Below are 15,965 nucleotides of genomic sequence, written 5' to 3'. Positions count from 1 at the left end.
CATTCAGTAATGTAAGCAAATACCATATTTGCTTAACTTGCCACATAAGCAATTTAAGCTACAATTAATTTAAGCAAATTTGTTCTCTATTGGTAAGCTAAATCACTCTCCTAGCTTAACTTTATCCCACACGTCAATAATTAATATTTTATTATTATTTTCTATTCAATTCTCACTTATTAAATAAAATAAAATAAAAAATTGACCCATTTAATTTGCTAAGCTAGTAGCTTAGTTAAGCAAAGTAGCTTAGTTAAGCTAATAGGTAAAATGCAAAATAAGATAAGCAACTAGCTTACAACTTTTGCTAATTGCTAGCAAATCCTCACAATTGTTAAGCTACAAACCATTAAATATGCTCTTATAAATTTTATAATCTAGAGCATTGGACGCAAGGATCGTTTCAATTGCGCCGGCATCCGGTTTTTATCGGAACAGAAATTTCCGACTGTTAAACTTGAAAAATTCAAGTTATCAGAACTAGTATTTCCGCTGAGATTATGTATTGGAAATTCAAGTTTCAATAATTTTCGGTCGTTTTGACTTTTGAAGAGGAATCCTAGAGGACTCGATGTAAAACGACCGAAAAAAATAAATAATCAGTATCGCCACGGCGAACATTGCAATTCGCCGTGGCAAACTATTAAAAGAAGCTATATTAGCCGTTGGGTTTAAAATCCAACGGCCACAGAATTAATAGTAATAATAATAATAACTTAAAAACTTACAAAAATTACCGAAAGTGATTATTTTTGTTGGTTTTCTTCTGTTCCGTCACTCCATCGGAAGCTCACCATCAGATACTGCTTGTCATCCGAATGGTACTTTCGTTGGCGTAAAGTTAAAACATCGGAATCATAATTTTCGATGACTTACGGTTCCGATGATCATGATTATAAATTAATAATCCTAAAAGTTGAGAGTTGTAAATAAATATCTATTGAGTTCATAAATTATAATTAAATTAATTTTCACTCCACTTTTTCTTGGAATTAAAAATAGACGTTGTTATATTGAATAGAAAATATAAGGTGTGTTAACTTCAGAATATTAAAAAAAAAAAAAAAAACCAGCAAGTGAACCCCAGAAATCTCAGCCTCCATTGCCGAACCCGAAGCAACCTTCGAACCCCACAGCCACAACACTCCTCCACGCGGTTAATAAACTATTTCACAAAAATAAAAAGATCAAGGGCATTATATTTGCTGTCCAATTTTGGTATAACAAAATGCCTAAAATTCTGCGTATAATCATCAGAGTTCTAAAAAAAATAAAGCAAATTTCTTCTTTACCACACTGTTATCCTGTTTTGAGTATATTATAATTGGATCATAAACTAGTTCAAGCAAAGTATAGAATTTTAATATGCTAAAGAGAACCTAATCGAAATAAAAGGTCGTTTTCCCAATAAAAAAATTAAAAAAATTAAAAAATGGTCGCAAGAGAGAGATATACTTAAACCCCACATCAAGCAATTATACAGCTGAGGAGTGAGAATAACGTACTGAAGTGTAGATAGAGTACAGTGAATTTTTTTTTTTAGTCTTTTTCTTGGAAGACAAGGCATTAGAAAGTTCAACCAAGCTATATCTAAACTTTAATCTGTTTCCCAATCCAGAGATTCAAACTTAATCCTCAACATTTTATTTCTCTACCATTCGATTGCTTTAACCAGAATGAGTGCATTTCCTCGGAGTTTGCTTTCGAAAGAAGAGAAGCCATGCAACGACGTGGTCGAGCGTATTCTAAGCATGATATGCCCAGCAGCGATGCAACGCGTTGAGTCGGCGCTTCGAATTGGCAACGTGCTCAAGGATTTACTAATCGACGTAGAGAGCGAAGCGATCCAACTTCTCGGCACCAGCGATATGTTCGAGAAGCACGAGAATTTGCTGTACCAAGCCGACGACTTGATTGACTCCTCATCGCTCGCCCGAGACTGCAACAGAATCGCTTCACGTCGCCTCAACAAAATAGCTCACCAAATCCGAGAAATAGAGAGCGAATTGGTCGAAAAAAGAGCCTACGAGTTCAGGTCCAGCTTCTTGAACAAAGAAAACCCAAGGAATCCGAAACTCGACCAAGTGCCCTTGGAAGACTTTGTGGGACGGGACGGGGATCGGCTCACGATCAAGACGCTACTCCTCACGAGCCGTGATTTGGTGGTTCCTATAGTCGGCGATCGAGGTTTGGGAAAAACAGAACTCGCTAAAGTCGTGTTCAACGATAAGGACGTTAGAGAATCTTTCAAAAACAGGCTGTGGATATCGGGATTCGACACTTTGGAGCTGAGCTCGGAGGTGATATCCCTTCTCCTCCCGCCGAAAGACGCGGATCAACGACTCCTTGTCGTGATCGACGGCGTTCGAAACGTCGATTCGTCGAAGTTCAAGATCTTGAGAGAGTTTGTGCAACGCGCAGGGCAAGGAAGCAGAGCGATTGTGACTACGCGCAGCGATGAGGTCGCTAAGGCCTTGGAGTTTCAAAACGACGATAAGACGACCTATTATTTGAAGCCTCTGGACGAAGAAGCGTCGCTGGCTCTGTTCAGAGCCGTAGCGTCGTCGTCGTCGAGAGAAGAAGACGAGGCGGAGATCGTGAAAAGGTGCGGAGGAAACCCGATGGTCATAAAGGCGATCCGGAGCTTGGTGTTGTTGAAAAGGGCGGGGATCGAGAAACAGTCTTTCAGCCAAAAGGAGCTTCTCAGAATGCCTCAGGAGCGAGTGGACGCGATCGCGGCCGTGAAAACGAGCTATCGGCGGCTTCCGATGCATTTGAAGCCCTGCTTCGCTATCTGCGGATTGTTCCCGAAGAGACGCGAAATCGACGTGCAAAAGCTCGTCCGGCTCTGGATCTCCCTGGGCTTCGTCGCGAGCTCCCCCGAGAGACGCATCGAAGACGTCGCATACGATCACTTCGCGGAGCTGCTCGGGAGATTCTTCTTCGAAGGAGTCGAAAACGACGAGTCGGGGAACGCGGCGACGTGCACGATCCCCGACATCTTGCACGATCTCGCGCGACAGGTGGCGGGGATCGAGTGCGCCGCGCTGGGCATGGAACAAGACGAGGACGAGTCCGCGCTCAACGGGAAGACCCGCCACGTGTCGTTCGATTTCCACTTGGACTCGCCGTGGCAGATTTCGGATCTCCTTTTCCTCGCGAGGAAGGTCCGGACCGTCGCGCTGCCGAGCCAGCTGAGGTGGCAGATCGAGGGGAGATCGGGGACGTCCGTGTGCGACGTGATCGCGTCGAGTTTCGACCGTCTGAGGGCTCTGGACCTCCAAAACTCGGGGCTCAAGACGGTCTCGGACTCGGTCGGGAAATTGAAGCAACTTCGGTACCTCGACCTCTCGCGAAACACGGACGTGAAGTCGCTGCCGGGTTCGATCTGCGGTCTCTCTCTCCTTCGGACCCTGAAGCTCAATTTCTGCGGGAGGCTCGAGGAACTCCCGAGGGAGATCTCGAAGCTCGCCCCGAGCCTGAGAGACCTCGAGCTCGACTCGTGCTACAGCCTCACCCACATGCCACGTGGCATCAGCCTCCTCACGAACCTCCAAACGCTCTCCGAGTTCGTCCTCGACAACGCCGACCCCAAACGCACCGCCACCGAGCAGATCGCCGAGCTCAAGAACCTAAACGAGCTGCGAGGCGAGCTGAGGATCAAGAATCTCGGCCTCGACACCGACGTCAGAGAAGCCGAGCTCGGCCAGAAAGCGAGCCTCCGGTCCCTGGTCCTCATATGGGAGATGAACCCGGGGCCCGGGGACGGGACAAGAACCGAGGAGCTGAGACCACACCCGAATCTGAAAGAGGTCTCGCTCATCGGGTTCGGCGCCGCCGAGTTCCCGACGTGGCTTGCGTTGCAAGAAAGCCTCTCGAAGCTCTCGCTCTGGAAGGGCCTCAAGTGCAAGCGTTTACCGACGGGGCTGAGCTCTCTGCCTCGCCTCGAGACCTTGTCGCTCGAAGATATGCCCGATCTCGAGCACGTGATCGACGAAACAATAATAAGCAGCGATTCGAAGCCTTTTTTCCCGTCTCTGCGAGAGCTTCGACTCGTGGACCTTCCTCGGCTTCGGTCATGGAGCCACGGCGCGTCGTCGACGATCGAATTTCCGCTCCTCCACAGCCTGGCCGTGGAAGACTGTCCGAAGCTGGAATCGATGCCCGTCTCGCCGGAGCTTCGAAGCCTCGTCCTCAAGAACACCGTTTACAGTCCCTTGGCTTCTTCGCGTCCCTCTCTTTCCAATCTGCGGTCGCTGCGGATCGTGTGCTCGCCGATCAGCAAGCGATGGCCGTCGGATCTTCTTCCGAGCCTCGGGTCGGTGACGTTGGACCACCTTCCGTACGTGAAGAGCCTTCCGTCGGGGCTATCGGGCCTCGCGGGGCTGAAGAGCCTCAACATTTGGCGGTGCAACAGCCTGAGAGACATCTCCGATTGCCTTGTAAAGCTTGAGTCTTTGGAGAGGCTTTCGCTGAAGCTGTGCCTCAATTTGGCCTTGCCTCTCTCCACCGTAAGCTTGCTTGCGTCGAGGGCAACCGAGTTGGAGATTCTCGACTGTCCTAAAATCCAAAACGTCATCAACAAAAAGACTTCTTGATCTGCCCTCAAAGCTACTACAAATATGAATTGTAATTAAGTATAACCTTTTGAAAATCACTTTTGTTTTGCACTGCATCAAAAAACCGTATGGTAGTGGATATACTTTGTTTTTGTTTTTTGTTTTGGTTTTTGTTTTCTGTGTGTGTGGATATACTTTGTTTGTTTCTGATTTGAGAAGCCAAAAAAAAAAATCACGATACCCATATCTTGTAGCTACGATAAGATGTGGGGACTAATTATCGTTTCGAATTCACAAAGAAGAAGAAAAAAAATTGTATTCAGTTTTTTTATTTTTTTTAATTCGTTTATATTATGTAGAAAAATTAATTGAAGTGTAAGAATTCCAATTAAGCACACATAAACCTTTCTTTCGAACATTTAAGAGGTGCAATTAACTGTGGATCATTTACTTATATTGGGCACGTTGAGACATAATAAATAGTTATTTTCATACAACTATGAGCTCTTATCTTAAACACAAAATAAACTACAATTCTCTAAATTTGATAGAAATCGCATTGCACCTAATATAAATGGAACTTGTATGAGAGCGAGTGTATTGAAAAAAAAAATGTGGTGAAATTTGGGTGAGAATTCAATTTCCTACATAAGTTTAGCACTGTGATGTTCATAGTTATCAATATTTGTTTTCCTTCCTTTTTTTGGTCCATTTAAAAAAAATGAACAAATGTAACAGAAACAACAATAGAAAAATAAACAATTTCTTGTTTTGATCAAATAAATGTTAGTAGAGATTTATAGTTATTGGTTGTTTTAGAAGAAATCACGAGCATGAGCTAATTGTATGAATTTGAACATTAGAAACTGTTTCGTGAAGAAAGTGATCAAGATAGCTAAATTGGTGAGCACTTCCACCAACATATAATTAGAGGTCGAATATTTAAGTCATATATCGGGGAAAAAATTCTACTTAAAAGAATAAAAATTTGTGTTTCATCAATTATAAATCATTCTTAGTGTTATATGCCTTATATAATCTATAATTATCAACTCAGCTGAAACCGACAAAGACATAATAGAGAAGAAAAAATATACATCTCTCACGTTGAGAGTGTTTCGCTAGTCCAGAGCATACATTCTTAGTGTTATATGCCTATGCTATATAATCTATAAATTTTAATTAGACAAAATAACCTCATAGCTAAGGTGAATAAATTGATCAAATTGGGTGATTTTTATAGCACACGAGCACTAGACCTTTTAATTGACTTTGAGATACGGATGGCTATCTATTTGATACGAGACTTACATCTTTTCTTTAATTCTCAATATCTAGATGCCACAATTTTATTCATATTTCCATTTTTGTATTGCTGAAAGAAAAAAAACAATGACTAAATTATTGGGCTTTGATAAAGTGCAAATATGCACAATTATGGGCCTCTTTTGTAGCTTGAATTATGGTAAAAGGAAAGAGAGAGATGGACGAAACTATGAGTAATTTGAAGAATATTTACATTTTTTTTTTTACAAATTTGTCATAATTTCAGTGATTTAGGGAAAAACTAGAGTCTTATTATGGTAACTTTTTCATTTTCATAGGAAAAGGTAAATATCCTCCAAATTACTCTTAGTTTTGACATTTTCCCAAAGGGAAATCCCCATTGCTATGTATTTTGTAATGGCCCATTCTAAATCGAAAAGAAATCATTTCAAGTCCAATTACGTAAATGAAAGGGGTTATACACAATTTATGACCATTTACAATTTTTAGACCAAAATTCTTCTAATTTCAAAATTATGACTATTTATTAATAAAATTGTCAATAAATTACTATATTTACCAACAATCATGTCAATAAAAAAACTGTGTTTATTGACAAATTTTATCATAGTTTAATTAGAAGCTATTAATGAATTTTTATATAAAAAAAGGTTTTAAATGATCATAAATACTAAATAGTCACATTTTTGTGTGTGTTTTCAAGTCCAATTCTGAACTCAATGTTATTTCTTATTCCTATAAAATGTTTATGAAATTTATTTTGGTTATTCAAATTTATAGTTTTTACGACGAATGTCATATAAAAGACAACATATTATTACAAATTTTGTCATAAAGCACTATTGGTTTTAGGAAAACATTATAACTTTTTCACATTTTTTGTCAAATCTTTGTAGGAAAATTACAGAAATAGTATTTAGGTGTTTTATAAGTGCAACATTTATAAATAGTTTGTGTTTTAATCTTTTAAAGCCTAGTCTTTTTTCAAACCATAAACAAATATTTCTCTTTTAAAAAGAACTTTAAAATATCCAGTTAAATACACTCTAAACTGCAAAAAATAAATAAATGAAATGTGCGAACATAAACTACTGTTCATTACTTAGAAAAGCCCTATTGAGATGTAAACATAAACTTGAAAGTTGAAACACCCTATTTATGTCATTAATTTCGTAAAACACTGCCATATGCAATTTTCACTTGTAAAAAGGGATTTGGACAAAAATATTAGTAGTTTAGAAGATTTTTACCAAAATCAATCAAAAGCATAATTAGGACAAAACCATCATTAACAATTTGGAAATATAAATTTTTGTGTACAATTTTATCCTTACTTTTTTTTTCTCATTTCATTCCATTCCTCTTTAATTTTGAACTCTCTATCTCTCTCTCTCTCTCATCAAGCTCTCACTCTCTTTCTCTCACAAGTGTCTTTTCCTTCCAAATCTCCGTCTCAATCTATTTCTCTTACCCCATCTGTCTCACTCACTTTCTCTCAAAACTCTCGGTCTTTTTCTCTCTCAACTCGCAGTTTAACTCTCTCTCTCTCTCTCTCATCAAAACTTATTTTGTTCATATATCAATAAAGACTTTGAAGGCATCTATTACCAATTCAACAATATAATATATATTTTTAATATAAAATAGAGCTAAATGTAAGCTATAGCTAAAATGATATAACTCACCGGAGTCAAGAACGTCAGAATCGGCTTCGAAGGCACATGGCACAAATAGCTTGACACCAAAGCGGTGCTCATGTACGAATGATTGCTATTTGTCATCGTCGCAGCAGCGCCACGATTTTGTTGGACGATGTCTCCACTGCCTTCTTGCAACGGAGCATGAGACTTGGTTCCATGATGTAATTTTTTTTTTATTATTATTGTATGTTACATGTATTTTTCATGAAACTCTTATTTAGTTTGATATTTTCTCATATGGTTGTACACATTCATTTTAATTTATTGAGTAATATCGTTTGTGTGGACCTAAAATAAACATATGGTTTATTCACTAAAGAATAAAGGGCTATAAAGTATGAGAGACCTGATATATTGTATCATGGAAGATCCTACTCGCTCATAAAGAGCCTAATGCCATGATTCATTTTTTTTTTCTTGTGACGTGTGCGTTGGGTAATTATATGGATCAAGTGGGAGAATATAAAAAAAAAATCATTATATTTCCTTCGCTTTTATGCTCTATAAATATAATAGTTGACTAACTAAACATTGATGAAATTGCGCTCATTTTAATGCCCAAAATTACGATCATGAGAACGTAATATTCTCCATTGATGGTAATGTAGGCTATAAATAAAACTATGTTCGAGGTCCTGAGCTCACTCACACATTTAGAATAACAAAACATCATCTCGGAGTGAGAGCGGGAACTTAGAAGAACCGAGAAAAAGCTCGCCAAAACAGAAGTCTAAAACTCGTCAGAAAATGCAACAAGGTGGAGTGTAACTCCATCCTCTTTTTTCTTATGTATTTAAGTGTTCTTACATGTAGATAGAGATAATGAAACATCAATGATTTAGGTTAAAAATGGGTACTTCGAAACAATCTTAGTGTAATAAATTTTTGTGCGCCCGATGGTTTGAAGAAACCATTGTGCAAACCTCATGTTTCCACAGCGATTTCTTCTAACTTTCGTTTAAGTACCTTCCTAAAAATTGGCTTATATTTCACAGGTTGTGGTGTTTACCATAGTTGTTGTTTTTTCCTTTTTCCTCTGAAGTTTACACAGTTCGAATTAATAAGAACCCCACCATGAAATAAACTTTGTGTAACATCTTTTGCTATCTATCATAATGAGTCAAGCTCCTCTCAATATCCCCTCCCTTTTACAAGAGCACTCGGGGAGAGAATATTTTATTCCTGATTCTCAAAAACTAAAATTTACACACGAAACTATCTTCCCAAATAATCTCTCACTCTCAGCCTACAATACTTGCACGAAAAATCGCTCATAGACCCAGAAACCCCACTAATATACAAATCTTGAAAAAACCTATGTTTTTCTTCTTGAGTACATACAAGAGGCCTCCTGGATCATGGCGCCAATTAAATAGGAGACCCAAAGGTGTTTGTAATAAGTCGAATTAGACATGGGAAGATAAATTTGAATCCAAACTCTTCTGTTTAAAATCAAATATGAATCGAACACCAACGTTCCCCCGGAAGCTTCCTACAAATCCCAAGCAAACTGTTGAGACGCCAAAGGGAATATGGCCCAGAAAACATTTTCTAGCCATCTTCATATATAGAAGACAAAGCTTATACTTTTTCCGAACATTTAAAAAAAAAAGCGTCAGTATATATTTTGGCAACTCCGTAAGTACTATCACCTTTGACAAATGACTTTTAATAGAGAGAAATCAAGATACAAACATATCGTCGATATTTCATATACATATATATATATATATATATATATATATATATATATATTACCAATTTGTGAAAATGATATGTACTATATGTTTCTGAAGCCCGTCCTGTTAAGGCCTTATAATATCTTAATCCGATCTCTCGAAGTAAATAATTTTAAAATAAGTACGGCCTTCAATTCCTTAGCAGTTCCTTCTTCAGAAATACATATCATCAGTTAGTGGATATTTTACAAAGCTTGCATATTATTAACCTATGAACACATTTCCAAAACAATCTTTGTTCCAGCTGTCGATAATACATTTTGGAGCACGTAACGATGCAAGCACATTTCTAGAGAACGAAAAGATAGAAACTAGCTAGGTTTACAAAAATGAGAAAGTTAACAAATTGGGATTTGCTTGTTACAGTCACATCATTATTTACTACCCTGGTCTTGTGGTGAAAAACTAAATTAGAGCTTACAAAAATACGTCAGGCTTATGGTTGGATGGACTATCAATGTTGTCAACTAATAATTAAAGTTATTTTCAGTGACATTTTTTTTTAATATAAGTTTAATTAGGCAAATGATACTTGTCAAGAATTTTGAGCCAGAATTTTGTGGCAATAGATGAATGACATTGCAAAAACAAATGCATTCATAACATTTTGAAGCATCAATAATTAATAAGCTGTTGCTTTGTTATTATAATCATATAAAAACAATGAAAACATTCTTTTATAGCTGGCTAGGGATGTTTACCATCGTTACAAAAGTCTCCTTTATGCATTGTTTTAAGTAATATTTATTCTTTTTTTCTTCTTCCTTTTTGCTGATGACACAATAATTACACATTCTACTCATATTAATAATCACAGATTGCTAATTTCTAGGTGACACACACACACACAGACCTAGATACCTGGTTAGTTTATGCATAGCATAATATTGTTGACTATTTTGAAAGTCATTAAACATATAGCTAGAGAATAAATCCACACACTAATAGGGCTCAGATAATTCAGACGTAGGCCCTCTATCCAACAAAAAGCTAGAAATAATTAAGCAATAATGGGTTTCAAAATTCTGGATTGGACAGTGGCTAGTACTGTCTCGCTCGAGAATTGAGTCATTCTATCATAATGACCAAGGGGCTATACATACATACATGTATATATACGGCTTAAAATATACAACATTTATTCATGAGAGAGAGAGAGAGCTGTTTGCCGGCCAGAATATGGACACAGACATGGGATTTAAAAGGTTTTGGTTTTAGTATGAGGAAAGAGAGATGAGGGAAAAAGAAGAGTCCAAAACAAGGCACAGTAAATTTGGTGTATCACGTAAAAGTGTAAAACCATTCTATTTTGTTATGGACACACATATATATACATGCAACAACATGCCTAGCAGCTTATACACAGCTCAGAAAGGACAATAATATTATGTATATAATATGTATTGTAGCGGGGATCGACAAAATGAAAAGTTTGGATGTATGTGTAGTAGCGTAGCATCAAAATCTTATTCCACGTACATGTGTGTGTGTGAGAGATAGAATCATAGAAGGGTAAAAGAATATGTATATATCGTGTATGTAATCGATAGAGATAATACATAATAATATCCGTACAATATTCGAAAGAGGGAGAATTGCAATATTGTGGCATTGTGGGAAAGAGTGGACTAATATGAGGTAAATGTGGAGAGAGAGAGAGAGAGAGAGGCAGTTTGGATTTAGAATAAGTGTGAAAGGCACGAGACATGAAGAGAACAATAAATGAGAGAGGTGTGTGATGAGGCTTATGATAACCCTCATGATCGTCACGTCGTTTTTCATTCGCTACTCCCAAAAACCTCCCAGAATTCCACGCTCTCTCTCTCTCTCTCTCTCTCTCTCTCTCTCTCTCTCTGTGCTATCTTCCTTTGCTTTTTTCCTCTATTTTTCCTTTGTCCTTCTCTCCAGACCCTCAAACACATACACATAAACATATACATATACATACACATATTACATATACATACATACATACATGCATACTCTCTCTCTCTACACAGAATATAGAATAGCTAGTCAACCTCATGTTTTCCTGATCACATTGTTCAATGTAATATATTGAACCCCCTAAAAACCTACAGCATGATCTATCACTACTCTCTCCCTCTCTCTCTCTCTCTCTCTCTCTCTCTCCCATAGTACTATATACTAGAGAATCACAGCCTCCGAATGTCTCACAAACAAAGGGATATCTTGTTATTGCTTCACTGTTTCACCTCCAACTAATTACAAACCCCTGCTGATTCTCCAAAGACCCGGGCTTTAACTTTTCTTTCTTCAACAGTATATATACATAATAACCACTACACCCCTTGCAATTGCATGCCCTCCATAAACCCATCATCAATTAGCAAACCCTGAAAATCTATTATATTGAGAAAAAATTAAGATGTGGATGATGGGGTATAACGACGTCCACGGCGGTGAACTAAACCTACACGACTCATCGTTCAACGGAACAACTCGGAGACTCCGTCCTCTCATCCCAAGGCCTTTGCCTTCCTCTTCCTCAAATTCTCCTTCAAACCCTCCTTTCTTCGCTCAATACCAACAACATCTCGGTACGTATATTTCTTTCAATCTCTCTCTCTCTCTCTCAATGCCATCACCATGTCAACGCCGTATTCTATAGTTATGTATTTAATGGTTTTTTTTTTTTTTTTTAATTTTCAGTAAGCGAAGTATGTACGAAGTACTAATTCATAAAATCCTAAAAAGAAGCGTAGTAAAATGAAGAGATGAATCAAAATAGCATTAGGGATATATATTTCATAATTTAAAAAGTGCATTTGGTGGATTAGGAAACTATTTGGGGGAGCAAAGCAAGAGAGATTCCAGCAACAGCAACGGTGTTGGTGGGGGTGCACCGCAAGTTGTGGTGAGCTCGCGGTGGAATCCAACGCCGGAGCAGCTGAGGGCTCTCGAAGAGCTTTACCGGCGAGGGACTCGCACTCCCTCCGCCGAGCAAATCCAGCAGATCACCGCCCAGCTCCGGCGCTACGGCAAGATCGAGGGCAAAAACGTCTTTTACTGGTTCCAGAACCACAAGGCCCGAGAGAGGCAGAAGCGCCGCCGCCAAATGGAGTCCACCACCGCCGCTGACGACCTCAACAAAGATCTAGGTGAGTCAAATATAATTTCATTAAATTTAGGGTTTTGATTCATTCTTTTCACAAGAACTTTATGTCTCTTACGCATAAACAATGAAGGATTCGGATCACTGTTTTTGATAAATTTGTATTATTGCTGCGCTAGCGATTGATATCATTGTCACGTTCTGTATGAATTAGTCTCTAAAATATGTGTTGATTTACTACCTAATTATGTTGGAACAAAACTTTGACGTTCTTATCTGCAATTGACAGAAAGTAGAGGGAGAAAGAGAGGGCTGTTCCTTTTTTGTTTGGCTTTATCTCTTCTCTCTCTCTTTTCTATAGATGTTTGGTTAGAGGGTATTTATCTTTTCTTCTGAGTTTATTCCAATTGTTGTTTGGATTGTGAAAAAAGTAGTGTGCTTTTTGTTTTTCTTTTTGTCAACAGAGTCAAGTAGGACAGTGTTTGAAGTTGATCAGATCAAGATCTGGCCATCCTCTTCCAACTGCACCACTACCACTCTTTCGCAGGTCTACTATATTCCTCTCTCTCTCTCTCTCTATCATTTTTATAATTTGAACAATTTTTTATTTATGTCTATAATATCTAGAAGGTACGATCGAAAAAAATATCAACAACAAGGTCATAATCTAACCACATATATATGATTCTACAGAATCATTTACCTACCTTGAAGTTTGTTACTACTTATTATTAGGTTTTACATTAGTCAAAGTGGGTTATGAGAAAAAAAAATATTAGAACCCCTAGCTATTACTCTATGCACACACACACACATATCATTATAGAGAGATGATGATGATGATGGTTCATGTAAGGAAAACCCCAACAAGAACAAAAGAGCATTGTTTGTTGGGAAATGAAAAGGGTCTTTAAAAGCTGTCTTATTTCCTTTCTGTCGGGTCGTCTGTTGTGAAACTTTGCTCAAGGGTTTTGGGTCTTGTGCTTCCCATGCTAACCAGCCTTATTCATCTCATTCATTCATTCCTTCATTCGCCTTTTTGCTTCAATTTCTGGCCCCAAATTTCATATATTGATAACATCAACTCGAAAACTCATCATGTCATTAATTTATCAACCATAAAAAATGAGCACCCTTTTCAAATTTATTAAAAAAGTCAATCCTACCCCTACTAATCTACGTACTTCAAAACATAACATAGCCTTTAGTAACATAATAAATTGGGAGCGCCCAATAACGTCATTTTTTTTTTGCATGTCCTTGGAATTTAGAAGGGGAAATTTTTTGTGTGGAATTTTTGCAGGAATCTCATGTTTCAATACAAAGGGCGGTCTCAGAAAACAACAATAATATTATTATTAATAAAGCAGCGGCAGGGGCAGAATCATCAGCACTGCAGATGAGGACAGATGGCAGCATCCAATTGGGCGAACTGGAATTGCAAAATAGATGGAATATCAACAACATGAACGGCTTTGCTGAAAGGAATGCCACGTGGCAGAAGATGCAGTTGACTTGTCCTAGCCCTCATCTTCTCACCCACCTCATAAACACTCCTACTTCTACCACCTCTACTATCACTACTACTACTATTGATAGAAATAATAATAATAATAATAATAATAATAATAGTAATAATTATAATAACGCTACTAATACCACAAAAGCAAGGGACCCAAGTTTTCTCATGAAGAGCAGTGCTATAACACAACAAGACTGTATAAGCATCTTGATGACCCCAGGTTACAACAGACCATCACATCACATTCACCATCAAAATAATGGCCTTGTGATTAACAGCTGTGACAGTTCTCAAATTATTGAAGATGATGATGATGATGATGATGATGATTATTGTGATGATTATGGTGATGATAACATTTGCCCTAGCAGCCAAGAGTCTCAAACCCTTCAGCTCTTTCCACTCAGAAGCGGTGGCGACTTTATCAACGACAAAGAGGCGATATCGGGGGCGAACACTCCGACTCCATTCCAGTTCTTCGAGTTCCTTCCATTAAAGAATTGACCATCAGTATATGTAGCATTATCTTGAATTATTAATACAAGACCTTTTTTTTTAACGTAATGTGTTATATTTGCTTGTATGGTTTTCATTATTTTGATGGAAGTGGACAATTGTAGGGTCTAGGGTTGTGTTGAGAAATAAAGGCTTGTTTTGCCTCAAAATGCATTTGGACCATGTTGGTTTAAATTCAACATATACAAATATCAAATGGAAAAAATAAAAAGCTACCATAATGTGGAAGCATATTACACAGGAGGTTATAGGGTTACAGTTATACATAGGGCCTAATTAGAGTAACTTGAATATGTGTCATTTTGAGTTTGGACGAGAGTTTCAAGAAATGGGTGTGAAAATGGAATGAGAGATGTGAGTTTGATGTTGATATGGGGAATCTGGAAGTTGGGGTGTTAGATGCGATAGACTACTCTGATGTTGAAGTGACTACGAATTTAGGTTAGAGAGATATTTTGTTCTTTTGTTACGTATTTAGCATAAATATTATATTGATATAAATGAACCGAGAGAGAGGCATGTGAGGGCACAGTCCATTCAATTCAAACCTCTCGGGAAACAATATTTTAACCAAAATTATAAAATAAGTATTTCCTATAAGTGGAATAAAAATAAAATATTGCACGAAGCAAAAACCCAAGATCCGAAACCAGTGTAATTTCCAATGGCGATTAGAAGATCTTAAAGCACCTACGATATTAATTGATAGGCCTACTCTCATTTATATTACACGGTTGTCAACAAATGAACCACCAAATCTGACTCTAGATATCAATAAGTGAAAAAAAAAAAAAAAAATTTCGTTACTAATTCAAATAGTAAAATAATTTAGAAGAAATTAATGGTTTAAAAAAAAAGACTTTGTCATGATCTTGCTACGCCAAATCCATTAAACTCTCCCATCATTCATCACCATTTTCGGAACCGTGAACTGCGATAAAAAGTGGCGTCAATGTTTATATGGGAAGAAGAGAGATAGGGAGATAGAGTATTGAAATAAAATCAAACGTAATTATAAAATAAATAAAGAAACTATCACTGATGGCATAAAACTTGAGAATAGATACGAATATAATTGATAATGTTTCCACTTTTTCATTCATTTTGTTTAATTATTTAGGTTACTGCGTAATAAACGCTGTTTACCGAAATCAACAACTATTTACACAAGGCTTTACAAATTAAACATTACAGTATGTTTGTATTCATACACAAGATTCGTTATAAACCGTTACCAACAGGTACAATAGGCTACAAAATTGAATCTATATTTTTTCATTACGATGATTTAAGAATAGTACTAGAATAAGGAGAGAGAGAGAGAGAGAGAGAGAGAGAGAGAGAGAGAGAGAGAGAGAGAGAGATAACTAGTCTGCTAAAATAAGGAATTAAAATTCGTAGCATGAATCATGTGATAGGATTTAAATTTCGTAAAATTTAGTATAAACTATCTATATTCATATGTGTTCCAGATACGTTGAAATTAACCATCATAAATAAACAGGTAAAACAGGCCACAAAATTTGATTTATTATTTTTAATATGATGATTTAAAAATAATAAGAG

At 37.5% G+C, this 15,965-nt stretch overlaps 2 protein-coding genes across 2 annotated transcripts; both read left to right on the top strand.

The window, feature by feature from the left end:
* Positions 1-1,676: 1,676 nt before the first annotated feature.
* LOC149384400 (putative disease resistance protein RGA4) lies at positions 1,677-4,687 on the top strand. Its single transcript, XM_089628035.1, has one exon. It carries the CDS (start codon positions 1,677-1,679, stop codon positions 4,596-4,598), a length of 2,922 nt encoding a protein of 973 aa, XP_089484161.1. The 3' UTR covers positions 4,599-4,687.
* Positions 4,688-11,310: 6,623 nt separating this feature from the next.
* On the top strand, positions 11,311-14,458 carry WOX1 (WUSCHEL related homeobox 1). The gene is made up of 4 exons (XM_089628855.1): positions 11,311-11,846; positions 12,087-12,407; positions 12,826-12,908; positions 13,665-14,458. The coding sequence occupies exons 1-4, from the start codon at positions 11,675-11,677 to the stop codon at positions 14,385-14,387; spliced, it is 1,299 nt and encodes a 432-aa protein (XP_089484981.1). The 5' UTR covers positions 11,311-11,674; the 3' UTR covers positions 14,388-14,458.
* Positions 14,459-15,965: the final 1,507 nt, after the last annotated feature.

This window comes from Urtica dioica, chromosome 10 (genome assembly GCF_054948205.1).
Source record: "Urtica dioica subsp. dioica isolate 48M chromosome 10, U.dioica_male_clone48M_v1_H2, whole genome shotgun sequence".
NCBI classification, from domain to species: domain Eukaryota; kingdom Viridiplantae; phylum Streptophyta; class Magnoliopsida; order Rosales; family Urticaceae; genus Urtica; species Urtica dioica.
This window is presented reverse-complemented; position numbering and strand designations above follow the sequence as displayed.

Excerpts from the sequence above, each read along its gene's own strand:
- WOX1 (XM_089628855.1), top strand. The coding sequence starts at position 11,675 with ATGTGGATGATGGGGTATAACGACGTCCACGGCGGTGAACTAAACCTA. Across the intron at positions 12,408-12,825 it reads CGACCTCAACAAAGATCTAG|AGTCAAGTAGGACAGTGTTT; the intron begins GTGAGTCAAATA and ends TTTTGTCAACAG. Across the intron at positions 12,909-13,664 it reads CCACTACCACTCTTTCGCAG|GAATCTCATGTTTCAATACA; the intron begins GTCTACTATATT and ends GAATTTTTGCAG.
- LOC149384400 (XM_089628035.1), top strand. The coding sequence starts at position 1,677 with ATGAGTGCATTTCCTCGGAGTTTGCTTTCGAAAGAAGAGAAGCCATGC.